At 43.0% G+C, this 26,902-nt stretch overlaps 1 protein-coding gene across 2 annotated transcripts; it reads right to left on the bottom strand.

The window, feature by feature from the left end:
• Nucleotides 1-26,669, bottom strand: DEPDC7 (DEP domain containing 7). Of its 2 annotated transcripts, XM_020963934.2 has the most exons (9): nucleotides 26,504-26,666; nucleotides 14,861-15,254; nucleotides 14,018-14,148; nucleotides 13,007-13,196; nucleotides 8,154-8,365; nucleotides 3,380-3,522; nucleotides 3,108-3,233; nucleotides 2,461-2,539; nucleotides 1-267 (listed from the first exon to the last, which is right to left on the bottom strand). In XM_020963934.2, exons 1-9 carry the CDS (start codon nucleotides 26,574-26,576, stop codon nucleotides 53-55), a joined length of 1,563 nt encoding a protein of 520 aa, XP_020819593.2. In that variant the 5' UTR covers nucleotides 26,577-26,666; the 3' UTR covers nucleotides 1-52. The 2 variants fall into 2 exon arrangements, with proteins under 2 accessions (XP_020819593.2, XP_078004829.1); XM_078148703.1 differs by lacking the exon at nucleotides 3,108-3,233 and having other exon boundaries at nucleotides 26,504-26,669.
• Between the last annotated feature and the right edge of the window lie 233 nt (nucleotides 26,670-26,902).

Below are 26,902 nucleotides of genomic sequence, written 5' to 3'. Positions count from 1 at the left end.
TAGAGTATACATTTTATTTTCAGATATACACAATCACTCTCATATACACAAATTATATAAAAATATTTGAAACCCTATCTCCAAAATATTCAATAAAGATATTTGGGTGACTCTCATAAAACTGACCCAGCAATTTCTTCTTTTCTTTGGCAGGTAATTTTGAGTCCTCATCAATCGTTTTTAGCAAAGACAAAAGCTCTTCCTTAGTGGCTTTCTGGGCAAGGCTGTGATACTCACTTTGGTCATGTCTCTGGCAGAAAACATAGCCTTAAACAAAAGGGAGAAATTTTCAATAAAGTTCAGCTTTTTTTTTTTAACTACAGAAATACACCATTCAGGCAATATTTGATAAAACAATGTGCAAACTTCTCCCATCTCATTAAAAACAACTTAAGCCTTCAGCCATCATAAGGTCGAATCCTAAACTTGTACCTTGATTTACCAACTCTGGCTGAGCTGTTTCTCTTTTTGGGGCTGGGACCTTCCATAGTGGCTCTTAAAAAACCTTTTAGCCCTCAAACCACCCATGGTTCTGGCTCCCCACCTCCAGGTGAAAACCTCCCCTCATATCTGACAGACAAAACTGAGGTCAGCCACCATGAGCTCCCTCTTCTCCCCTTTTCCTAATCCCCCGATCAGTCAAGTGCCTTCTGCTGCCATTTCCTCCTTCACCCTTGTCCCACATGATGAGGCTCTGTCTACCTACTCAAGCCATCCCCCCTCCTCCAACAGACTGCTCCTGTCCTCCCAACCCTTTCACTTATTCTCAATTTCTCCCATCTACTGGCTGATTCCCTACAAACATGCCCATGTTTCCCTCATCCTAAAAAATACTTTCACTTGATCCTTTCCTCCCCACTATCATCCCATTTCTCTTAGGCCTTTTGTGGCTAAACTCCTCAAAAAGGCCATCTACAACAGGTGCCCCCACTTTCTCTCCTCTCACTCTCTTCTTAACCCCTTAACAATCTGGCTGTCAATCTTATCATTGCACTGAGACAGCCAAGTGTTACCAATGATCTCTAAGAGCCAAATCCAGTGGGCTTTTCTTAATCCTCCCCCTTTGACCTCTCAGCAGTCTCTGATACGATCTTTCCTCTGTAGGCCTTTGGGACCCTCCTTCTCTTGGTTCTCTTCCCTCTCTTTGGCTGGAACCTCCCTATAAACCCCAGGTGTCCCACGGCACCTGCAGGCTCCACAGAACCCTTCTGTCCTGGGCCTTCTTCTTTCTCTCTGTATTACTTCATATGGTGATCTCATCAGCTCTTATGTATTTAATTACCACCTATACTGCTGACTCTCAAACTCTATCTTGACCTAATTTCTCTGCTGCCCTCCAATCTTGCATCTCCAATTGCCTTTCAGACATCTCAAAACTGGATTTCCAGCAGACATCTTAAACTCAGTAGGTCTGAAGCAGAACTCATTACCTTTCCCCCTAAGCACTGCTCCCACTCTCGCTGCGCGCCCCCCCCAATACCTCTCCCATTACTGCAGAGAAAAAAACCATCTTCCAGGTCCCTCAGGCTCACAAACTAGGTGTTATCCTGGAATCCTGCACTCCTCACTATCTCTCACTCCACACTTCCCTGAAACATCCAAGCTGTTGCCAAGGCCTGTCCATTTCACCTCTATAACATCTCTTGAATACATCCTTCGGCCCTACCCCCATGCTGGTGCAGGCCCTCATCACCTCACACCTGGACTACTGCAATAGCTGCTGGTGGGTCTGCCACCCTCCCTCATCTCCCCACTCCAATCTATACCCCATTCAGCCACCAAAGTGATCTTCCTAAAGTCTGACTGTGTCATCCCCTTTCTCAATAAATTCCAGTGGCTCCTCCTACCTCCACGATCAAACACAAAATGCTCTAGTTGTCATTCTTAGCCCTTCATCCCCAGCCCCCTCTTACCTTTCCCGTCTTCTTATACCGTACTCACTAGCTCATCCTCTTCACTCCAGTGACACTGGCCTCCTGACTGTTCCACTGACAAGACCATCTCTTGGCCCTATTTCTTCTGGCTGGCTGTCCCCCGTCCCTGGAATGCTGCCCTCCTCTGATCCAACTACTGATCTCCCTGGTTTCTTTAAGTCCCAACTAAAATCTCTCCATCAGAAAACCCTCCCCAAACCCCCCTAATTCCAGGTCCTTCTCTCTGTTAATTATTTCCTCTTTATTCTTGCACGTAGCGTGTTTGTACATATTTATCTGCATACTCTCTCACCCATTAGACTGTGAGCTCCTGGGGGAGGGACTCTCTTCTGCCTCTCTTTATGCCCACAGTGCTTTGCACAGTGCCTGGCACATAAAAAGGGCTTAATAAATGTGGACTGATTAAATATCTGAACCCACAGTTCAATAAAAGTCGACCTCCCCACAGCAGTCACTTCCAAAGCCACACTCCTTTTGGTGGAGTGTCTCGGCATCTGATGCCCCACAGAGAGTCACCCTCAATTACCTGTGTCTCTACCTGGATCTCCTCCTCTCTGCAGGGCCATGAGTCTGTCACTGACGATCTTGTGTAGCGTTCCTGGGATCTTAAGAGACAGAATGGACAGCATTCAGGCCTTTCAGTTCAACTCTCTCCCAGGGCTCAGTTCTGCTCAGCCACTTTCTTTTCTTTTTTTGGGGGGGGGGTTCTTTTTTTACTATTTTTAAAAATTTTATTAATTTATTTTGATTTATCAACAATCACTTCCATATGCCTTTGAGTTTAAAATTTTTCTCCCCCTTCCCACCACCCTCCCCAAGATGGTGCACAATCTCATATAGGCTATACATTTACATTCCTATTAAACATATTTTCACATTAGTGAAGTTCTAAGTAAAAATTAAAACCAATAGGAGGAACCATTAGAAAGAGGAAACAAAACTCAACAGAAGAGATTTAAAAAAAGATAGTGATTCAACTTCCACAGTTGTTTCTTTGGATGTGGATAGCATGTTCCATCACGAGGCCTCTGGGATGTCTTAGATCCTTGTATTGCTGGGAAGGGTTAAGTTCATCAATCTTAGTCATCGCACAACACGGCTGTTACTGTGTACAAAGTTCTCTTGGTTCTGCTCACTTCACTCAGCAACTGCTCAGCCACTTTCAGAGCTTACCTTAAAAACATCTTTTTGATGATCCACTAAAAACAGCACCAAAAGGTCTGTTTTGCCTTTGGATAAATTTTTGTTGTTTACAATTGCTTTAGAAAACGCCCTCTTCACGACCATCCGATTCTCGCTCTACAAAAAGCCCAAGCATACAGAGAGAAGTACAGGATCAGTGTCTCCGGGGGCTGCATGCATGCTCACTGCAGTAGCGGCCTTCCTAGCACTTGGTGAAGAAGGTGGAGGCCCAGGCGCTGTAGCACCAACAGGCGGAGGCTTACCTCTTTCTGTAACTTAAATTCAGAAGGACGCGCTGCAACGGCCATCAAGTACAACAGTCTTCTAAACTCCTCTCTCCTGCTGGAATCCAACAGCTTCAGGCAGAGCTGCATGGCTTCTAATGCTCTGTCTGTCTTCCCATTCACTTTAGCCAAGAGAGAAGATTAGTTTTACAAACCACAGAAAGGTGAAAAGAAAGCCAAGTCTCCTCCTAAATGAAACCACCAAGTTCACCCATAAAAAGCAATGCCTTCAACAACAACAAGACGTTCCTTTATGGAGTACAAAGGTCTGTTTTCACAGCTGCTCTCTACAGGAGTCGTGATGGCTGGCGGCCCCTCTCAGCATTAAAGCAGTATTAAACAAAGATCGGCACGAGGGCCCCCACAGGCCATCTAGTCCAACAGCCTTGTTTTCCAGATCAGGAAAGAGAGGCTCAGAGTTCAGGGGCTTGTTCAAGGGAACATGAGTAGTGAACACCAGAGTCTGCTTGGAACCCAGGTGCTATCTGTAAAATGGGATGATAAGAGCACCTGCCCCCCCAGGGTTGCGGTGAGGAGCCTGGCACAGAGCAAGCACCATGTCAGTGAGGCTGTTATCACTTCTTGTTAGTATCCTCATTAGACTCCAGAACCAGGCCCCTTCCACTATCCACACCAAACTGGCTCAAACAGGTACAATGATCTGTCCCACTAGCAGGTTTCACAACCTCACAGGGAGTGAGGCTCAAGGGGCTTGGTCCCCTCCCTCAATGCTGCCTGTCCATCAAAGCAAAGCAGTTGTGAATCTTCAAAGTAGTAAACTGAAACTAAATTTCATTACATGTTATACTTGACACTCTGATATTTATCTGACTGATTTCTTAGCTGGGGTGGGGGGTGGCAGTGGCGATGGGTGTGTGTGTGTGTGTGTGTGTGTGTGTGTGTGTGTGTGTGTGTGTGTGTGTGTGTGTGTGTGTGTGTGTGTGTGTGTGTGTGTACACATATACAATTTTTTTTTCAAAAGTAAAAAAGATCACCAAGATGGAATGGCAAAGGACCAAGGCATCTGCAATCTAAAATCCTTTACTGGGATCACAACTGTTTCTGTCTTGATTCAGCAAATATTCACAGAATGCTCACAATGCCCAAGCACCAGTGTTCTCAGTCTTCTCCTCCTCCTCCTCCTTCACCTCCATGTGCTCTTAGCTGGTCATGCTGAGGAACTGGGATCTTTTGGTGTGGAGGCTGGTTGGGAGATGTAGCCTAAAGTAAATTCCTGCGCTGGGCCTGAGTTCCCAGTGAGCCTTCTGTGGGCACAAAGCTAGGCTGACCTGTGAACCCACAGGTTTCACACCCATCTTGTCTCTATAGCCTCTTCCCAATCAGCTTGAAGGAACTCTGGGATAAAAGGGTAAGTCCAGTGAGTCACCTCGAGAAAGTATCTGGGCCGACGACAACAGAACTGTGGCTGCTTATACCAACCCCTATGAAAAAATAAAGACTTCAAGTAGTGTAAGTCTGTGGATCTGGCAATGTACTCCCCCCTTTGGATAGCCTGATTAATCAATTTTTTCCCAGTTAATCCAAATGAAATTTAAAAGGAAGTACTTTATCATACCGGAAACTTAAAATCTGAATCCATATACTTTTTTTCTAGCCTACCAGAGGATACTTAATATGTGAAGAGAAGGCTAATAATTTACTATCACTAAAGGATATGTTTTATTTTTCCAAGAAACGATAGATTTGTAAGAGTTCCTCCTTCCAATTACCCCATGGTGGCAATCTGCAATTCACTATTAGTGGTAGCATCTGTGGTCATGTGACCAAGTGGGGGCTGATCCCGTAATTTTGGCTTCAATAACACAATGCTAGTCCACCTCAGCTATACCCAGTGTAAAGATAATTACTTTGTTATGTATTCTTTCAGAAAATAATTATTGCAGAAAACTATGTCTATATGCTGAGAGCAACTGATGCAAAGGGAAAGCATGCATATGTATAATGAAGGTGAAGTTTGAGGAATGATGATTTGTGTCAGGGAAAAATCACTACTAAAGTTACATTTATTTAGCTTATATCATGTTTTTAAAAGCATTTGCTGTGATTGGGAATTTCATCATGCTAGATGTTTCTCAAAAAGAAAAAAGAAAACCTTTAAGTCACTGAAACTATTATTCAATCAATTAACAATCATTTATTAAGCACCTACTATGTGCCAGGTGATAGGCACTGAAAATATGACAAAAGTGAAATAATTCCCTGGCCTTATTCAGACCTTGTATTCTATCAGGAGATACAGAATTTACATATTAAAACACATATGAAATAAACCTAAAATAATTTTTTAAAGAAAAGCACTAGCAGCCTTGAGGTGCAGGGGGTAGAATTAGGAAAAGCTTTTCAAAGAAGGTGGAACTTGAACTGAATTTGGAAGGCATCTAGGGGTTCTAGGAGGGAGAAGAAAGGGTGTGCCATTCAAATGGGGAGGCAACCTGGTGCAAAGGTATAGAGATAGGAGGTGAGGATTGTACAGGGACGTAGCCAGGGGCCAGTCTGGCTGGACCATGGCATGTAGGAAGAGGAGTGATATATAATAAGGCCACAAAGGTAGGCCAGAGTAGGGAATGAGATGGCCGGGCCCGTGCTTACAAAAATCCCTTGGCAGCTGCGTCTAAGATGTCCTGGAGCAGGGAAGAGCCCTGGGCTGGGATGGTTGTTTTGTGAGGGGACAGGTGATCTTGAGATAGAAGCACCCATACTTGGCAACTGCCTGGCAACAGATGAGTTGAGGATGAGTCCCACGGCAAGTGGAAGACCATGGTACCTCCACAGAAAGAAAGACCTCAGTAGGAAAAGGTGGATAGGGTGGGATTGGAACGAGTTCTGTTCTGTTTGGGGCATGTAGGGTTGGAAACACCTCCTGGATGTCCAGTCAGAAACGTCCAAAAGCAGAGAGGTCCAGAGACACATTTTTGGCCACGGCTGCTATGGTATGGATTCACTTGGCTTACTTGTTAACAGGTTTTTAAATTTTTTTTTCCCTTTCCTACATTTTTAATTGAAGGGAGCAGCCAAGGGAGAAGGAGTTAGTAGTAATGATGCCAAAAAACAAAGGCCATTGTACCATTTTTAAAAAATGCACAGAAGAGCCTAGAAGAGAACATGTTTAACAGTAACATGTAGAATTCCTTGCATACTTTTAAGAAGCTGTATGAAATTAAGATGTAGGTTTCATATCAAACCTTCTTTTAGTGTTCTGATGCAGGGTTTGTGTTTACATAAAAAAATATATGTTTTTAAGTTCAGGAGGGAGTTGGTGAGGTTAGAGTGAAGCTTGGGAAAGGAGAACCAGAAAGCCTAAAGGTAGTGATGGACAGAGCCAAAGGTTACAGAGAGGTCAAGGGGGTGAGGAGACTGCTGGGGACAGAGATAAGGACAGAAGGGTGGAACAGTGAGAGGAGACAAAACTGGGCTGTTTTTTCTGAGTTCCACTGTGAAAAGGAGGGCAGCTATAGGATGAGAGCTCAAGGGAATTCGTAGAATCATAAGAGGCTCTTAAGGGTGAGTGAAGCTGGGTGTGTTTTAGGGAAGGAACCAGTAAGAAGAGAGAGACTGAAGGCTGGGGGCTGGAGGAGGCAGGAGGCGATGGGATCCAGGGGTCGCTGGCCTTGGTGAGGAGAAGGGCCACCTTGTGAGAGACTGCACTAAAGGAGAATCAGGGCTAAGATGACAAAGGGGACAGGAAGGGGCTCCAGCAGCTCAGGGTCGGGGGAAGGGTGGTGTGGGAGGCTTGAGGAGAGAAGGTGAGAAGTGACACAGAATTAATCTGGGAGGAGTAAAAGGACTTCCTCGCTGAAGAGAGAGTTTAGTTGAGATTACTCCATCCAGCAGCGCTCAAGGACAGAAAGCCAGATGGTGAGTGTTACATCACCCAAGCTTGGCCTAATGTGACCAACAACTTTTAAACACCCTGTATCAATTATATAAAAACACTGGCAACAACATTCTAAAAGAAAAAGATCAGCTGCAAAACACAAAAGCAAACAGCATTTTTTGGGTTATTAAATATATACCTTTAAAAATGAGCTATAAATAATTTGGAACTTATCATCTTTATGTTATTATTTAAATGCTTGGGTTGTGTCTTTTTTTGGGGGGGGCTTACTACCTTTAGAATAAAATAATTTAAAATATCATGTGCCACATAACTGATCACATTCATACAGTACTATTTTTGCAGTTCTACAAAAGTACTATAAAAGGTTTTTTTATATAAAGGTACTATAATAACCCTATTGAGATATTATTATTCCCCTTTTACAGATGAAGAATCTGAAGTTTACAAACATCAAATGACTTATCCCATGTCACAGAGTAACAGCCAAAAGTCCAACTTGGGTCTCTTGGTTTCCACCTAACACTCTTTCTCTACTGAAACACATTTTATAAATCCATTATCTGTAAGAACGCAATACCAACTTATATTGAATGTTCAAAAATACAGAATGAAGCGTACCCAGAGAAGACATCTAGCCAGCCATTACTAACTATGATTTGTAGTTACAGCTGTAGAATAAGCTAGCTTCACCATATCAAATGTGCATTCTACTTCATTATGGGCGGTTAGACATCTAGCCTATTTTGAATCTCCCCTAATTCAGTAATCCAAATTTATAGGAGTTGTTTGTTATTAAAATGTAGGAATGTAGGTTGATTTCTCTATCATGTCAGGAAATCAATTTTTCTCTCCTGTAAAAGACCAAAACACAAGGACTGTCGGGTTTTTGCTTACCTAGCAGTTCCGCAATCCCCGTATGGATTTCAAATAAGTGATTTAGCAGAGGTTCCCTATTGCTGTAGTGTTTACTAATGGCATCAAACAGGAGTGCTTTCCACACATCTCCTTTGTCTGGTAACTCAGGAAAGTTTCTGCTTAGCTCCACCACCATCTGGTCTGGAAGGTATTCTAAGCAGTCAGTTGCTGCAGAGAGCCATTCATCATCCCTAGAAAAGTAGATATTGTTAAAAACTACAAGACCAAGTGAGCACACCAGAGCTTTCTCCTCCCGAGACCTCCTCATGGTGGGAATGCTATGCCGGTGGGAATGCTATGCCAGCAGAGCTCAGGTTCTTGCTGGAAGGATGGGCATCTGCTCCTGATGCAGACTATGGCTGCTGTCTGGGAACCAGCCTGGACAGGTTCAGAGAGGTTCACCAACAACAGGCACGCCACTGAGTGATAAATCCTTGGTTGGTGCATTGCCAGACAGCCAAAGAAAAGTGCAAAGGGGCCTTGGTTCATTCTGCCACGGCCTCCTTTCTTCATCTCCCACCATCCTCTTCTGCAAATTCTTCTGACTTCGTGCTATACGCTGCTGCCCCATCCACTTAGCTCAGGCAGTTCTTGGACTTGGTCCTCATCCTCATGGCAAACCTTATTTCAACTTGCTGCCACCATCTTCAGCTTCTGCAAGGATGGCAGCAGAGAGGCTAAAAAGCCCACAAAGGATGTCAAAGGCTGCGCCGTTCTTCCCTTCTCATTGCTGGTCCTCCAAGTGGGAGATCTCTAAGTCAACATCCTACAGAAGGAGCGGATCCTACTACTATGGATAGTCTTACTATGACTGAAGTCAGAAAATAAAGAAGAGAGCTCAGTGGAAGGAAGTTCACAGGTTCTTGGTTAAGGCACACAAAGAGACAGTTTCATCACCTTTCAAATACCAACAAGCATTTTATAGGACACTTGCTCATTTTTCTTTGCAGTACTTATGAAAACAAGCAAAAAAAATCTACAATAAAGATAAATGTAGCTTAGATACCAACTTCATCTGTCATAAAAAATCAATGACCTATGAAGAATGAACCTATGAAAAACTTTATAAGACCTCCCAAATTAAACTGATATAGTTTTAGACGGTGACATCAATGCACAAGGTAAATATAAGGGAAGATGATCAAAAATGTTGGTTTTATATTATGAATATTTCATTCAAGAAGTGAGTCAGAAGCCCCTAGACAACAGCGAGAGTGGAAATTGACTATATCGTGACAGAAAACAACTGGTTAGCAGTGTGGGAGTCATTTCTGACCTCACTGTTGATGGACGGTCAAACTTCTTCAACTGGCCAAATTAAAAGGGTAAGGGCATGACGTTTAAACAGTTGTAATCTGGCTTAAACAAGCCAGTCATGGCCCTTTCCCCTCAATGGGGAAACAAATTTTTTTTAAAAAAAGATATTGAGAAAGACTATTATTGAGCCCTTCTATGCAAGTTGAAATAAGGTTTGCCATGAGGATGAGGACCAAGTCCGATAACTGCCTGAGCTAAGGAGATGGGGCAGCAGCGTATAGCACGAAATCAGCAACTAAACCTGCCAGAAGAATTTACAGATAAGGATGGTGGGAGATGAGAAAAGAAGGCCATGGCAGAACAAAGTAAGTCTGCAGGAAAGTTGGCTGGAGGTCTGGCTAAACCCGATGAGACCATAAGCATTTACAAACACAATGAGGGCAAAACACTGATTAAAATAAGGAAGCTCTGTCAATATCTCCATAACAAACATCCCTTCATCCACGACAATGGACAGACCATAGCTGGAGGAGCAGGACGGTACTTTATAAGCAGCCTGAGGAAGCAGAAATGTCAAGAAAGAGAAAGGAAGTGCACAGGATCCCCTGGACTAGAGGCAGAGCAGATCCACACTGTGGGGAGACAACTGGGGGGGGGGTAGACGGGACTGAGAAGCTTCTGGGAGAAAATCATGGCCAGTATTCATACAAATAGGAAATCAAAAAGACGTCAATAACTAACAACCACATGTCTACATTAACAACTCTCTCAGAACTTAAAGAACACCCCAGACATCAAGAACTCAGGCATATCCTGATGAAGAAAACAGGAACGGGGGTCCTTTCAACACCCTACACTCCACTCCCTGGTATACCACAACACAAGCATTTGTTAAGCAGCTACTGTGCTGAATGATCCCCTGAATATTAATACCATGCAAGGCAATACCAATACAAAGCAAGACAAGATTCAGATGCTCAACAAAGGCGTGGGCCTGCATCATGGAAAATGTCTCAACTCAAATGGAAGGATTCTCTTCAAGAGAGAGTGTTCGTTGCCTTAAGAGTCTAGTAAATGACAGCATACTGATTTCTTCAGTCCCTGGAACCTTACAAAGCCCTTGAAATTAGTTTTTTTTCTAAACCATCCACACAGAAATAAATAAGTGGATGGAGAATACTTACAGTCAAGTCTGGGAGGTACAGTTTGATGGAGAGATGGTTGAGCTGGTCTACCAGTACAGCCATCTCAGAAAGATGCTGCAGGTGGATAATGAATTGTACCCAAAATCAAAAGGAGAAAAAGAGCAGGCAAGAATGAATTTGGGAAATTGTGCAATGATTTAACAATGCCAACTTACTCCCTAAAGCCCAAACGCATTTTTTAAAAAATCAGTATTTTTCTGGTGACACTGTATCACAACCTCCAAAACATCAAAAGTGCAGTGACCCAAGGAGCAATGAGAGATGGATGGTTACTATAAACAGGCAGCAAAACACGAGCACCAACAGGTTATTTCTTACAGTGTTTCTTGTACACAGAGGGCTGTCAGACGGAAAAAACAGATGAGGCCACGCTGCAATGATGACCAGGAACGTGACCGATGACAGCCCCATGCTATCAAGCTGTCTACGGCGTGGTGGGTACAAATGACACGAACAGACTAAAAAGCCTGGGCTGTGGCCAGCTCTGTTGGTGATATCACGGGCCCACTGAGATACTCAAGAAGCTAGTATATGCTACAAGTCTCCACTGCACACTTCCGCTGGAAAATTTATGTGCCTCGTAAAACAGACAAGGCCTTTAGACTACACCAAGATACTCCCACCTATGCTAAGAGATGGCAACACAAGGAAAATTCCCAACATTCTGCAGCTAGAAAGGACTTTACAAGTCATAAGCCAATTTTCTCATTTTACAGATGAGGAAACTGAGGCCCAGAGAGGTGAGGTAAAATACTCGAGGTTACACATAGTAACCACAAAGTCTAGAGCTATGACTAGATTTTCCTGACTCTGAGTCCAAGTACAGTATTCTTTCCATGGTGTCAGGCTGCTTCTTTCTAGAGCTTATGGTACAATTCATTGTCTCTTATTTTTCCTAGGACAGGTAATCTAGGTAAAGCTTTTTTTTTTAAGCTAATTTCAAATTAATATTAATAAACACTGACTTCAGACAGAAACAGAAAGTAAGATTTTTTTAAAACACCAGCAGGAAAGGTAAAATAAGATTTCTGTACATTTGAATATTTTCTTTGTTAATTCAGCAGGAGAAAAAGGACCACAAGTGAAGAAATCTGGATTCTGACATTAATTCAGGTTGTAATCATTGTAGAATTCAAGATCCTAAAAGGCACTGACCAATTTTCATTTTTGTCTCTATATCCCCAGAGCCTAGAATAGGGCCGTGAACACAGTAAGCACTTAATAAATATTTCCTGATTTCAGTGTAAATGTGTTGACTCCTAGAAAAGTTACTTAACTTTAGGGTCTCAATTGTACCATCTATAAAATGAAAGGATTGATTTTTGGAGGTGTCTGTCAAACTCGATGGAAAGGTACAACTTTCTAAGTGGGCTTGAACCAGATTAAAATGCAATTGGGAAATGTTTAATGAAATATATAAAAACACAATACACCACAGATAATGTTAATTTGTGGCCTTCTTTGAATTTGACACCACCGTAGATCACTCCAAAATTATACACTTACATTCTATATCCAAAAAAGATAAATACAGAAAGTTACTCTGATTAAGACTTCAATTATACATACTTATTAACAATCCCTATACTGTTAATCAAAAGGGTGTGTAAAGTTAGAATTAACCTAGTTGAGCAAGATCAACTATCCCTTGCTATTCAACTGTTAATAAATTCATTGATATATGGCACTCAAAGGGTTGATTACAACCAGCCAGATTCCTCCTTCCTAACTAGGCTAAAAAAGTTAAGAACTGACTGATGTTCCAGTAAAACAAAAGGCTTTTCTAGGGCAAGGGCTACCTTCACGTCTATATATCTAGCAATGTGCCTTGCAGATCTTAACTGCTTTAATAAGTTTGTTGAATGCTATAAACCTAAGAACTTACTTTCAATTAAATCCTGGTATAAAATTTCAAACTTGTTAGGAACTTATGAAATTCTCTATCTTAGTTCAAGTCTTACTTTAAGAATCTTTGTAAAACTGAACCATTATTGTAGAAATAATTTAAAAATTCAGCCAATGAAGTTCATTGCCTTCAGAGTATCACTGTTGTTTGAGGCTGCTCAGAGCCTAAGAAGAGGCCAGGTTAACCCCTATGAGGTTGGATGGCCAAGGATAACAACTTTCTTTGCTTGATTAGGGAATTATCTATATGTAGAACAGAAATCTGAAAGTTAGAACTCTGGGAAACTTAAGAGTATTAGTTACCTAAAGTCACAAAGCAAGTTGGTGACAAAATAAGAAGAAATTAAATTACAGATATGTCCCAATGACCTGTCACAACACAAAGGAATGGTAAGCTGCTCTAACTGCTTGGAATTCTATGTATGACTTACAAATACTCTGAAAATTATCAACATGTATACATACTGTGAGTCACTATAGGCCTTGAGAACGCCTCGGTCCAAATAGTTACTGGTGTTGATCAAGTCTGGCTGTGCCTTAGGGTGAGGAACCTTGGGTGCCATCTCTTGATGCTGAAGCAAGGAGTCAAGGAGGGGGAGGTCTATAAGCTGTAGCAGGCGCCCAATGGTCTCTTCTCGCCATACTTCATTAATAACTACACAGGGAAAGCAGCAACAACTGGTAATTACTAATTCAAATGGTCACCACAATATTTCCTTGGCAGACTTAAGTCAATAAGTTAGTGGCCATTAAAAGATATATAAACTTTACAAAATGCTCTCTTCTAAGAAGGGGAACAATTAATGGTTTGTTTAATGTGTAGGAGAATAGACTTTGCTTTCTACCATACAAAGAATGTAAAGAATTCCAGTTGTCCAATCTGTCAGATAAGGGATCAAGTCACATAACTCATGCTAATAAGGACTCTGAAAGAAAGAATGATTCATTGAAACTAAAAAATAGCTCTGAACTACTGGCTGCAGATTATTCCACTCCGGGTTTCTACAAAAGTCATCATGCTGCATTCCAACAACAGACAAGTAAACTAGTAAGCCAGAGAATGAGAATCTAAATACTGGGATAGGTTTGTGTGTGATATGCATTTCTAGTTGATCTTATACCTATTAGAATTTGAAAATATGTATATTTGAGAATGCATTTAAGTTATAATTAGCTGGTGTCACTAAATTATAATTAACAAAGTTACGTGAAAATAGACTTCAGTTTTGACTCTCTGCCAACCAATATAACAGCAGCCAGTATTCTTCAAGAATGGCTTCACTGATTTATGCTTTAAAGAGATAATAGACTTCTATTAGAACTGAAAAATACAAACAACCTCAACACAATGTTCCCTCTGAGCTATTTCTCATAAAAGACTAGGAAAATATCAAACAGATGACATTAATAAGGAAAAAATAACTCATCCTATTTAAAGACATTTTCTATTTCTCAGCATGTATCATCTCAGCTTACCTTGAGGAGGCAAATTTGTGGAGATATTTACATGAGGAGAGTTAGCAGGCTTTAAACTTAGATTTTCCCACAGATCCTCTAAACTTGTTGATTTCAAAGCCGATGAATTAATTAATGGTGTCTTCTCGTATCTTAAAGCAAGAGATTTAATTTCAGAAATCAGTGCTTACAAACTGAATACAACCATCTTCCTCAATTGTACAAGCTGCACTATGACTGTACCCTACTCACTGTCTTTTTTGTTTTAATTCATTTGAGAACTGAACTGTCAGCTTCTAGTACAAGAATGGTGGAACATGTAGTGGCCCCAAGCTTAAACACCCCATTAACCCAATTTCTAAGCTGCATTTTCTAAGTAGCCCAGAGAAAGTGTGCCTTTGCCCCAATGCACCTCTCAAGTTCTTTCTTTGGCATCTTAGTTCTCAAGCTGGTGGTTTTGGAAGCTATGAAGATAAACAATGTGATCTAATGAAAAAAGTTTCTAATACATTTGTCACTGTCATATATTTTTGCAGTTGAAAATATTTAAGACTCCGTATTTCATTCATCCTACTGAAGATTCAAACTTAGCCTTTACTTACCCAGTAAAACTCAAACTCCTTCCAAAGCCAAACATATTTTATGAAAAATAATTTCATTTTTAAATACTCTGTATAAACTTTTTCCCTTAAATATTATGCTACTAAATACAGAGTTCAATGAGTCCTTTGTATTAAGAGACTCCTCAGAGGCCCAAGATTTTGTAACAAAAAGAAGCAGAAAGACAACTACCTTTTTTTTTTTATTTATTAAGAGAGATAAAGTCCAACTCCCCCCCAGGTGACTGAGGAGCTCGCCACAAACCTGGAAGTTGGACACACTCTGTTCTCTTTCCCCGACTGAATATCCTCTTGATCAGGCACAGCTGTGAACCTGTAAAGGCTGCAGCTACTGTCTTCGAACACGGGCCGTTTGTCTCTTCCAAAGACTTTGGTCGGGACTGCTTCAAACACTTTGTAGTCCATTAATGCTTGACATACTCTCACAACTTTGGCACGAGGAATATCTACATCTCCAAAAAACTTATTCTGAATCAGATGAGAGAAGATAACATCCACAGCATCTGAACCCACAAAACAGTCATCATGCCGTTTTAAGTGGTGCCTTCGTTTCTTGACTTCCACTTCCGTCTGAAGGGTATTTATAATGCTGCTCCAAATGTACGTGGCCCCAAAAGGCTTCTGTGCCACGCTGAAACCTGGCAGTGAAAAGAACACAGCACCTAAGATGCAGGGCAGACAACCACCAAACAATGACAACCACAAAGCCACTTTTCAGGACCAGCTGTGAAAACACATTAGTTCTTAGCCTGGTCTTCAACAAGGAAGGTGAAGACTTAGAATTGTGGGAAGTACACAGAGTGGTCATGAGACCTGCCAAAGATGAGACACCCTAGCTAAGTCACCTCACTGAGTCTTAATTTATTCATCGACAAAAAAAAAAAAGGACAACTAGGTGGCACAGTGGATAGAGCACTGGCCCTGGAGTCAGGAGGACCCGAGTTCAAATCCAACCTTCACATTTACTAGCTGTGTGACCCTGGGTAAGACATTTAACCTCATTGTCTTCAGCCAAACAAAAAAAAAAAGTATTAAGACTAGTCAGGTGGGGAACCTGTGGCCTCAAGGCCACGTATGGCCTTCTAGGTCCTCAAGTGCAGCCCTCTGACTGAATCCAAACTTCACAGAACACTATTGTTAATAAAAGGATTTGTTCTGTCAAACTTGGACTCAGTCAAAAAGCCACATTTCAATCATATCTGATTCTTCATGACCCCATTTGGGATTTCCTTGGCAATGATACTGGAGTGGTCTGCCATTTCCTTCTCCAGCTCATTTTACAGGTGATATTCTGAGGCAAACAGGGTGAAGTGACTTGCCCAGGGAACACAGGTAGTAAATGTCTGAGGCCAGATATGAACTAAGGAAGATGAGTCTTCCTGACTCCAGTGTTCTATCTGCTGCGCCACTTAGCTGATTTAATTATATTAGCTAGGATAAGGGTAGTAACAATAATAATAACTAACATTTTTATAACACTCTCTTGGTTTGTCCTTCTAGCAGCCTCAAAGGGACGTGCTATTATCATCCTCGTTTTTATATATGAGGAAACTGAGTCTCAGAGACCTGCCCTGGGCCACAAAGCAAGTATCTAAAGTAGGATTTGAACTCAGATCACCTTGACTTTAAGTCCAGCATTCTATCCACTGTGGAGAACACTCTATGGAGGTTGGAGAGAAAAGGCTGGAAGTGGGAAGAATAAGGAAAGGCTTCATACAGCGAGTAGCATGTGAGTTAGCCTTTAATAAACACGGAGGAATTAAACAGGTAAACTGGGTGAAAGGGAAGGCACACCAGGCACAGAACAGAGTTAGCACAGGACGGAGGCTGGAAAGGCCAGGTATGCACATGCAGGAGACACAGCATTCTCCAGTTTGTCTACAGCAGAGAACAGAGGAAGGGGACTTCAAGGATACCACACTGTGGAAGAGCTTTGATGCCGGGCAAACGGGTTTAGATTTGACTTGGTAAGTAATAGGGAGCCACTATCTACCTATGACCACAAGAACAAGACTAGCTCAGTGATTCCAGGTCAGTTCTGTGGCTTCGCAAAGTGGAGGTTAGAAGGAGCAAAGAGAAGCTACCAGAGCCTAAGAGATGGGCAGACAGGAAAAGCAGTGTGGACCACGACTGTGTCCTCATTATCTGTGAGTGGCACAGAGGAAAAGAATTCAGAAATGCTTGTGACTCTGATTTTGAGGTAAAGGACCAACAATGTAGAGCAAGCATTCTGTCTTGACAGACAGAAGGAAATCAGACAGAAGAGATGACTGGGAGATGTGGTAGAGGCTCAGCTTTGGACATACTGGATTTGAGCTGTCTGCTTGGGGCTCAGTTCTGAAGGAAGTTTAGTATATTGCTCTGGAGCTCAAGAAAAAAAGGACAGCCAGACTAGGGATCTGTGAGTCATCTGCCTCTAGGGAGCAGATGAAACTACTACGGGACTGAATGAAATTAGATTCTTGGCCTTGACACAGTTTAATAAGCTCAAAGAAACTCAGACCTGGCCAACTATGAGTTTAGGAGTTAAAAGCAGAACTGTAGGCAGAAGCAATACGATTTTTATTTTTTTTTTTTTGCTTTTAGGCAATTGGGGTTAAGTGACTTGCCCAGGGTCACACAGCTAGTAAGTGTCAAGTGTTTGGTCTGAGGCCGCATTTGAACTCAGGTCCTCCTGACTTCAGGGCCGGTGCTCTATACACTGCGCCACCTAGCTGCCCCCAAGAAGCAATATGATTTTTAAAAGACTGGGATATTAATTCATTGTTGGTGGAGCTGTGAACTGCTTCAGCCATTCTGTAGAACAATTTGGAACTATACCCAAAGGGCTATAAAACTGTGCATGCCCTTTGACCCAACAATGTCACTACTAGGTCTGTATCCCAAAGAGATCAAAGAAAAGTGAAATGGACCCACATGTACAAAAATATTTATAGCGCCTCTTTTTGTGGTGGCAAGAAAGTGGAAATTGAGGAGATTCCTCTCAACTGGGGAATGGCTGAACAAATCGTGGTATATGAATGTAATGGAATTCTAGTGTGCTGTAAGAAATAATGAGCAGGGTGGTTTTCAGAAAAACCTTGGAAGACTTCTATGAATTGATGCAAAGTGAAGTGAGCAGAACCAAGAGAACACTGTAAAGTAACAGCAATACTGTATGACGATCAACTGCGAATGACTGAGCTATTCTCGGCAATACAATGATCCAAGACAATTCAGACACATCATGAAAAATGCTCTCTACCTACAGAGAAAGAACTGATGGTGTGAGTCTGAATGTAGATTGAAGCTTTTTTCTTTTCTTTTTTTTGTCTTTTTTTTTTTTGCATGACTTCACATGTATAGTTATTTATCAAATTGCCTTCCCAAGGAGGAGAGAGGGAAGGGAGGGAGACAATTTGGAACTCAACATTTAAAAAATCAGCGTTAATTTTTTACATGTGATTGAGAAATATTCAATGCAATATATTAGAAGAGTTTTTTTGGGGGTGGGTAACGACAAAGGGAACTATTTCAAGGTTTTGCTTCCCATTTTTCTTTGAATTTAAATTGCATCTACCCATGCTCCTGGATTTCTTTGCATGAGATGAAGGTGTACGTTATCTAAGAAGAAAGCACAGGCGAGAGGCGAGACTCTGAGTTAGAAAGAAGTCAAGGGAACTGCAACTAGTCAAGAAGCGTGTCTGAAATTCACCATTTAACAAGTCACATTAATCAGTCACCTACTAAGTGGCCAGGGCCAACGCTAGATGCCAGAGGGACAGAGACAAAAAAAAGAAACAATCCCTGTCCTCAAGGAAATGACATTCTTTTTTTTTTTTTTGCTTTTTGGTGAGGCGATCGGGGTTAAGTGACTTGCCCAGGGTCACACAGATAATAAGTGCTAAGTGTCTGAATCTTGATTTGAACTCAGGTCCTCCTGACTCCAAGGCCAGAGCTCTATTCACTGCGCCACCTAGCTGCCCCTAAATTTTGTTTGTTTGTTTTTGTTTTTTTATTTTTGCTAGGCAATGGGGTTAAGTGACTTGCCCAGGGTCACATGGCTAGTAAGTGTCAAGTTTTTGGTCCGAGGCCATATCTGAACTCAGGTCCTCTCGACTTCAGGGCTGGTGCTCTATCCACTGCACCACCTAGCTGCCCCAGGAAATTACATTCTTAAGGAGAGAGAAATATCACACATCTGAGTGTATTCAAAATAAATACAAATTAATTTTATTTGATGAGGGGAAGAGAGTCAGGAGGAACAGCATGTAGGTCCTGGCATTTGAGCTCAGAGGCCATGGTGAAACAGAGTGAATTCCAGATTGGAAGCCAGGCCATGGTAATGGTGTGAGTGGAGAGGAAGTATATGAAAAGGAGCCACAAAGGCCAGGCTAGCTGAACTGGACAGGTCTCTATGGTAGTACACGGAAGAGAATAAAATCACTAGGATACCTTCTCACTCACACTGAGTTAATTCTCTCAGCTTTTGGTTACCCACTTGGATAACTTATTTTTTGCCACTGAAACTCTTGACTCCAATACTCAAGTGGTCATCAAGTCTTTACTTGAGGTTCTCCAGGGAGGGGGAATCCACCAGCTCCCCATCCCCTACAGCAGCCTGACTTCTGGGAAGCTTTTCCTTTACATCCAGGGGTCTAGCTGCCTCTGTGTCAATTCCCTCTGCTCTTTCTGGGCCTAAGGAGCTTATATGCTTGTTGTATCTTATGTGTTTTATGTTACAGACATTTCAGAAGCTTAATACAACAGAATGTTAAGTTTGAGGCAGGTCACTGAAATTGATCCTTTGTTATACAATTCACTATAAATGGCATGCTAAACGATTTCACCATTCACTCAGGACAAATCTATCATGGAGCTGCTAGTGACGGCACTGTTTTCACTAGAAACAATTACTGCCCCCATATAATAAGCTTTATGCTGTGTGTACACACACACACACTCCTTTACCTATGAACTTCTCAAATACCCAAAGCTAACATTATTTTGAACACTTCAAGCAACAAAATACTAACTTTTTATGTTTATTTGCTTCAAAAAATCTTATTCTTTTTGATGCCTTTGTTTTCCTATCACACCCTCCTTCTCTCCCTACCCCAGGGGCCTTTAAACCAAAGAATGAGATGGAAAAAATTTCAGTAAAACCATCAATTGTGTCTTACAGCATATTCACTTCACTATCTTATGCCCATAGTTGCTGACCTCTGCCCTTCCCCCCCAAAAAGGAAGGGGACTTGCTCCAGATTGGCCATTAGGATGGATGACAGGTCACGGGTTCGGGGCTGGCTGTCTGTTCCCACTGCTGCAGTTACGGCACACGTTGTCTTCCAGGTTCTGCTGACTTCCCTTTGCTGCAGCTAAAGCTTTCCCATGCCCCTCTGAATGATCTTCCTTATTCACAGCACAGCACCATTTCAGCACAAGCACGGCCACAACTTTTGCAACCTATCTCCAAACAATGGGCACCTACTTCGTTTCTAGTTCTTTGCTGCCACAGAAAAGCATGACTGTGACTATCCTGCAGAGAAAAATGCACTGGCAGAGGCACTTTCCCATATCCATGAAATAGCAGGGCTAGCCCCTACCCCCAGTGAATCTTCTGGTGGGTATGGGACCTTTTTGATTTCTTAGGGCAGGTGCCTTCTAGGGGGATCTCTGGGTCAAACACTGTTAAGCATAATTCCAAATTACTTTCCAGACTGGCCTATGACTCCACCAGAGTACTAATGTGGCTGTTTCTCCAAAATTCCCAATACTGACTATTCCCATCTTTCGTTGGCTTCACTTACTAATGAGATTTTACTAAAATAAGAGCTGTTTTGATTTCTATTTCTCTTATTAATGATTTATAGCAATGTTTTATATGCTTGTTATAGCTTGTAATTCCTTTTTAGAAATGCTTGTTTTGATATCTTCTGACCACCTATCCACTGAGGAATGGTGCTTGGTCTTCTATATTTTGTATTAATTGCCCACATATCAAACGTTGCAAACCATTCCCTTGCATATCAGGCCTTTATCAAAGACCTAAGTTGCCAAGCTTTTTTCCTCCAACTGATAGTCTCTGTTCTTATCCAAGGAATACTGATTATACTAATGCAGAAACTTTTTAATTGGAATTTATTTTATTTTTTATTTTCTTTTGTGATCTCCTTGTTTTGTTAAGAATCCTTACCCCAACCAAAGGCTAACATTACATACTGAAATGATTAGGCAGATTGTTTTCAAGAATCAAAACCACATTTAAAAAGCTGAAAGCCATACCAAATAAATACTTGCTATGAATACCTGAATAACTATGTCTAGCAAAAACAAAACAAAAACAAAAAAAAACAAACAAAAAACTATGTCTAGCAGCTTCCAGTATGAATTCTGGAGAATGCTTCAATGATTCTAATTCAGGAGTGGGGAAATTGCAGCCTCAAGGCCACATGTGACCCTCTAGGTCCTTGGGTGGAGCCTTTTGACTGAGTCCAAGTTTTATAGAACAAATCCTTTTATTAAGGGATTTGTTCTGTGAAGTTTGGATTCCATCAAAGGGCTGCACTTGAGGAATTGCCTCACTGATAATGAGTACAGTATGTGCAATAGCATAGATTGCAACCCCCCCCCATGGCTTCTTATCTTATGTATTTTTGTAATTTGTCATTCATGTCCTCCTGTAAATCCTCCACAAAGAAGATGAAGAAAATGGTAGGCTCCAGGGTATCAATGTAGCAAGAATCATTCATCTGTTACACCTCTTTTGAAGCAATGTAAATGGTAACTATCACTTTGGGGACAAAGACCATACAGCAGCCTTTATTTAAGATAATTTAATTTACTTTAGGAGAACAGCTCAACAACCTGACATGTATGACAGGATTATGAAGGCACTGTGATATGGAGGAAGAAAGAAGAACCTAGAACTAGGTTCTAAATCTGACTGTATGGCATCAGGCAAGGTCATTTCACTTCCTGCAATCTCTCCCCAATTCAGGCTTTTAAACCACTTTATTTCTGGCAACACTTCTCTGGGGATCTCTGGGCTGGGCCAGGAAACTGAGTACACACACATGGTTACCAATCTGAGGTCAGTGAGAAAACTGGGGAAAACGGAAGGGTCTACGTTAAGGCTCAATCTATACAATGAAGCAGGTAAAGGATAAACCCCACTTATTCACAGCCCGTTCCTTAAAGGTGAGAAAGCAGGATTTTTTATGGGATAGCCAGCTAGCTAGCTAGAAGGATGCAAGATTAAGGAACAGGTTAGGGCAAGACATGCACTTGTGAAGAAAAACTCTGCTTTTTCCTAGTCCTCCAGGAATAACACAGTCCAGTCCCTTCAGGTCTTCTCCCCACTTGGACCACAATTCCTAAACAAATGCATTCTGAGATGTTTCCTCTCAAGCACTACCACCCACAGAGCCAAACCAGGTCATGTTCCTGCAGATACTTTAATACCTAATGCACAATGGATCTGGCCAATGGAAATGCCCAAACCCACACCAGGATAACCTGTTCTCTCAACACTGACATCAGTAGGTGAGCACAAGACACCTCAGCCACAGACTTACTTAGCTTTCTTCTTATCATTTAATACCAAATAAAAATTAACCCATATTCAGCTAAAACAGGCCTTCGTGACTGTGATGTACCCCCACATCAAACAAGACTGAAAGGAGGCCAGAAACAAGGCATCAAAAAGAATATTCACTATCAAAATTCAAATTTCACTCTGATTGTTATGTTAAATACATGCAGTCAAAGGTTTTACATTCAGTATTGCTCTCATGATAGGTACTTTCTATATGGTTTGAGGATTTCACTCCCAAGAAATGTAAGGCATGTCTACAGCACAAGATGGGAATGATGTCAAGATTTAACCATGTCAGAAGACAGGTTTCTGTATAATTTTGTATTCTGTATTCTTCCCTTTCTACCTGCAGTTCTCCTGGTTTCAACTCCAGGAAACAAGATGCCCCTCTCAGGATAACCTCAACACTCCTAATCTCAAGCTTGCATACCAACTTTCTCGGCCTCCTCTCTCCTCAGACAAGAGGCTAGAGGGGGAAGTAAGAAATTGGACTTCCAGCTCCCTCCACTCTCCATGTGGAGCTGTGCCTGGTTTCAACTCCACAGAACCCCCAAGCCAGAGAGGACACCGTCCAGCAGGTCCTACCAAGTCACTAGATCACAGATCTAGAGCTGGAAGGGCCCCAATCCCTTCATTCTATAGCTGAGAAACCTAAGGTCCACAGGCTAAGTAACTCACCCAGGTTGTGTCACACAGAGATGGCAGCCCCCCATTCAGACACTCACGTAATCCCTTTGACTCCTTGGCCTTCTACCCAAGGGCCCAGGGACAGAGAGACTGATGTGGGCACTGTCATTGGCAATTCCTGAGTTATAACAACATACCTCTCTAACCAAAACATTAATATTACCACTATGTTCCAAACCTCATTATACTGAAATGGACACTGGGAGCCTCAGACAATAAAGGTACTCATTTTAATGAGTATATATAATATAGCACATTAAAAAAACCTCCTCTGCATTATACATTTGGCCAAAACCAAGGGTCAAAGCCAACTATAACAAAATACTTCTCTCCTGTTTACTCTTTCCCAGGGCTTATAGCTAGAAGAAATATAGGATACAATCTAGTACAAACTCTAGATAAGGAAACTGAGTACCAGGGAAGTGAAATATCTTGCCCAAGGTCATAGAGGGTAGAAGGAACGGGGCCCAGACTTTGAACCCATGTATTCTCACTCCAAATCCTGGGCTCTTCCTACTATTCCATGTTGCTTCTTCTGCTCAGAAAAGCCATCAGATCAAATAAAAGCTTTACAGAGAACCTCAACACAAGCCATAAAATCACTGTCCAAACGGGAAACGCAAGCTAGTCTGACTCAAATCCAGCCTGAAGGTTTCCCTTTTCTGTAGACCACAATCCCACAGACCACAAACTGTGTGGTATGAAAAAAAAAAAGGTCCCCTTTGTAAAGGGGGCTAACGTGACAGCGCTGTAAATACGACTCCTCATCAAAAGACACCTCATACAAAGCTAGAAACGATGTAGATCACCAATACTAACTAGGATGAGAGGATGAAAGCCTTTGCTGGTCACTCATTAATTGCCCCTGCCAACAAAGGGGTGTGTATTTGGGGGTGTTTGTGGTAAAGACTGGGATACTATACATAAATGCAATAGCTTTAAAAGAAAAATTCGAGAAAAGAGCACTTGTGGCTAGGAAGGACTGCCATTGAAACATGTACATGTCACACAGAAATCACAACAAAGGCTAGCACTGGTATGAGAGGGCATATGGGAAGCCCTTTGGGTTCCCAAGAAAAGTGAAACTGTTCAAATTCAAGGAATGATGTTATTTCACTAATAGCTAACATGCCACCTTCTCAGAGATTCTGCCTACATTTACAGGTGAGTCCAACATCTGCATTTTTACAGGTCCTTCCAGCCCCCTCCCCTTCAAAAAGGCAGAAACCCACAGGTACACAATCAGAGGAATCTGAATTCGGAAAACACAACTAGCCAAAGAAATGAGGGACATTCAAATTTATAGAGTATACTTTAACACTTTATATCATATTAAAACATATATAAAATGTAATTAAAATTATAATTTCTCAGCCCCTTAAAAAATGAGTTCTGTTTCACCTACAAAACAAGAAATTTCCTTGAGTCTGCTGATCAGAAAGTTTGATGAGAAGTCAAAGCAGAAGTCCTGAGGTGGCCCCTCTAGAGTGGCTACTAGTAGTCTTTCTTTTTTTTCTAAAGGGGTGAAGAAACAGGAAAAGAGAGGCTTGCTCAGCGAACCAAGGCAACAGGCCAAGAAATGCTACCTCCCATTGCTCTGCTCAAGTGATAAGAGTTTTGTTCCATACCAAATAGTGGAAATGTGATTAATGCACTCTAGGAGCCAAAGATCGCCCCACGTGGCAGAGCACAGGCCAGGTACCAGAAAGCACTCACAACCCCCTGCACCTGGTCTTCAGAGACTAGGCTGTCTTGGGAAGGCTCAACATGCAGGCACTTCTGAGGAAGCCTAAAACAACCTACCCAAATAACACATTTTCTCTTACCTGCCATCCCCAAACCCAGTCCCTGTACTACATACAGCAAATGGAGTGACACGCCATTTTTCAGATCAGGTTAAGATTGTTACCACATCACCCTCCCTCCATTGGAGGGGAATGACCATGAAGACTTCTTACAACTTTCCAAACAACAAGTTTTAAGGCACAGGATGCAGAAGAAGTGTTTCAGTAAGTAAATTCTATCATTCACATCAGATGAATCCCCTTAAAAGATAGGGGAAATGCCTTATTAAAGACATTTCTTAGAAAATCAAGACTCACAAAGCATTCTTTTTTTCTGTAATGCTTTTGTTAGTGTTTTAACAAATATTAAGGGCCAAATACCAAACTAGGGTCCCAGAGTTGGACTTGCAGGGCCATAACTTCCATAAGAAGAAACAAACCTCGTGAAAACCTAGTCTTAAAGGGCATTTTGCAAATGAGAGACCTATTTAGGGATGGGGATCAGTTACGTGGTTAACCTAAGCCAGAGAGAGAAAAGAAAAAGTGGGTCACCTGGTCAAAAGGAAGGTGGTGATTTTATTTCTTTACTATTTGGAAATACCATATTTCTGCAAGGCACCTGAATCTCAACTTATTCAATGCTGAACAGAATGATAGGCATTATTTTCGACAGAACAAGACAGGAGAAAGTTCATTCAAGAACAGCTAGTTTAGTACTATTTTTTCTTCCCCCCCCCAACATAAGGAAATACAGTCACTTGACCAAGGCAAACAGCCAGCCAGTAACTATCGGCATCTTCGATCTGATTCAGCTCCACAAACAACTTAGTAAGCATATGAAGTCAAAAAAGAAAAAGTCCCTGCCCTCCAAGAGCTTACATTCTATTGCGGGGCACAAGGTATGTATATTTGTGTGCTCATGGATACCAACAGATTCAAGGTAAGTAGAAATGCTTTTTAAATAATGCGGCTGCTTGGCATAGCAGAAAGAGCACTGCTTTTGGACTTCAGTTTCCTAATCTATCAATCAAGCATTGATTAAGCGCCTACTGCCCATGAGACGCTGGGAACAGAAAGAATAAAACGATTCCTAAGGATGAGAACTCGGATTCCCTTTACAGACAAATATAAAAACCACTTCAGGCGAAGGAGTTAATAAAGCGCTTGGAAAACCGCAGAATCCTATCAACAAGCCCGCTATTGTTATAAAGGGAGGACGCCGGCAGTTGTGGGGCTCCTAAGCTGCACCCCCGCCCAGGAGAGGGGTTGGGGGGCGGCCAGAAAGGGGGGTCCTGGGAGACTGGGGGGCGTCGTTCGCCAGGGCGCCCCGGGAGGTCCTGGCGGGGGTGGGGCGTCCGGCGGAGCGCTCCGGGAGGTCCCGGCGGTTGGAGGAGTCGGGGGAGGCTCAGGTGAAGCCGCGGGAGAGAGGACGGGGTCAGTGCCTCCTCTCCCCTGCCCGGAGTCCTTCAGGGGGACGGGGCAACGAAGTCGTCCCACTCCGCTGGGCTGCTCGACGAGCCCAGGCCGGGGAAGGGGGCGGGGAACCGGGAAGGGGCAAAGGGCGCGAGCTCAGAAAAGGGAGGCTGCGCGAGCCTGGAGAAGGGGGGGAAGGAGCGTGAAGTGGGGGCGGGGGGCAGAGCGCTAACCCAAGGCTGCGGCGGCTGCGCGAGCCTGGGGCAGCCTAGGACCCTCCGCGGGGCGGCGGCCGGCCGCATCGGCGCCTAACGGCCGGAGGAGCAAGCGTCGCCGCCAGTGGCGGCCGGTAAGTGACCCCTGGCAGCAGCCCGCTCTCGCTCGGTGGGTCGGTCCGGCGGCCGGCCCTCGGCCTCTCTGCACTCACCCGGGGGCTTGTGCTCGGGGCTGTAGAGCGCCGAGATGTGCAGCGCCGCCACCTTCTCCCGCACCGCAGACATCGCCGCTCCCGGCAGCCGCGGCTCCCCCGACGGCAATAAGCACTCGGCCGGCGCGACTCGCGAGCCGGCTCCCTCGGGGCCACGGGGCGTGGGACTCCGCAGGTCCCGCCCCTCGGCCCCGCCCCCTCAGTCTCTAGTGCTGCCCCCGTGCGCCGGGAGGAGGCGCGGCACGAGGCGGGGGCGCCGCCCGCTCCCACCTGAGCCTGGGAGGCCCCGCCCTCCAAGGCTGCGGGCTCTGAGCTGCTGAGGGGTCGGACCTGCCCTCCGCCTCGGGAGCTGCCCCTAGCCCTCTCAGTGACAGCTCAGGCCCCTCCGGAGCGCACGGA

The sequence above is a fragment of the Phascolarctos cinereus genome, unplaced genomic scaffold (genome assembly GCF_003287225.1).
Source record: "Phascolarctos cinereus isolate Bilbo 61053 unplaced genomic scaffold, phaCin_HiC Scaffold_9;HRSCAF=440, whole genome shotgun sequence".
NCBI classification, from domain to species: Eukaryota; Metazoa; Chordata; class Mammalia; order Diprotodontia; family Phascolarctidae; genus Phascolarctos; species Phascolarctos cinereus.
The sequence above is the reverse complement of the archived record's forward strand: the minus strand, read 5'-3'. Positions and strand labels throughout refer to the sequence as shown.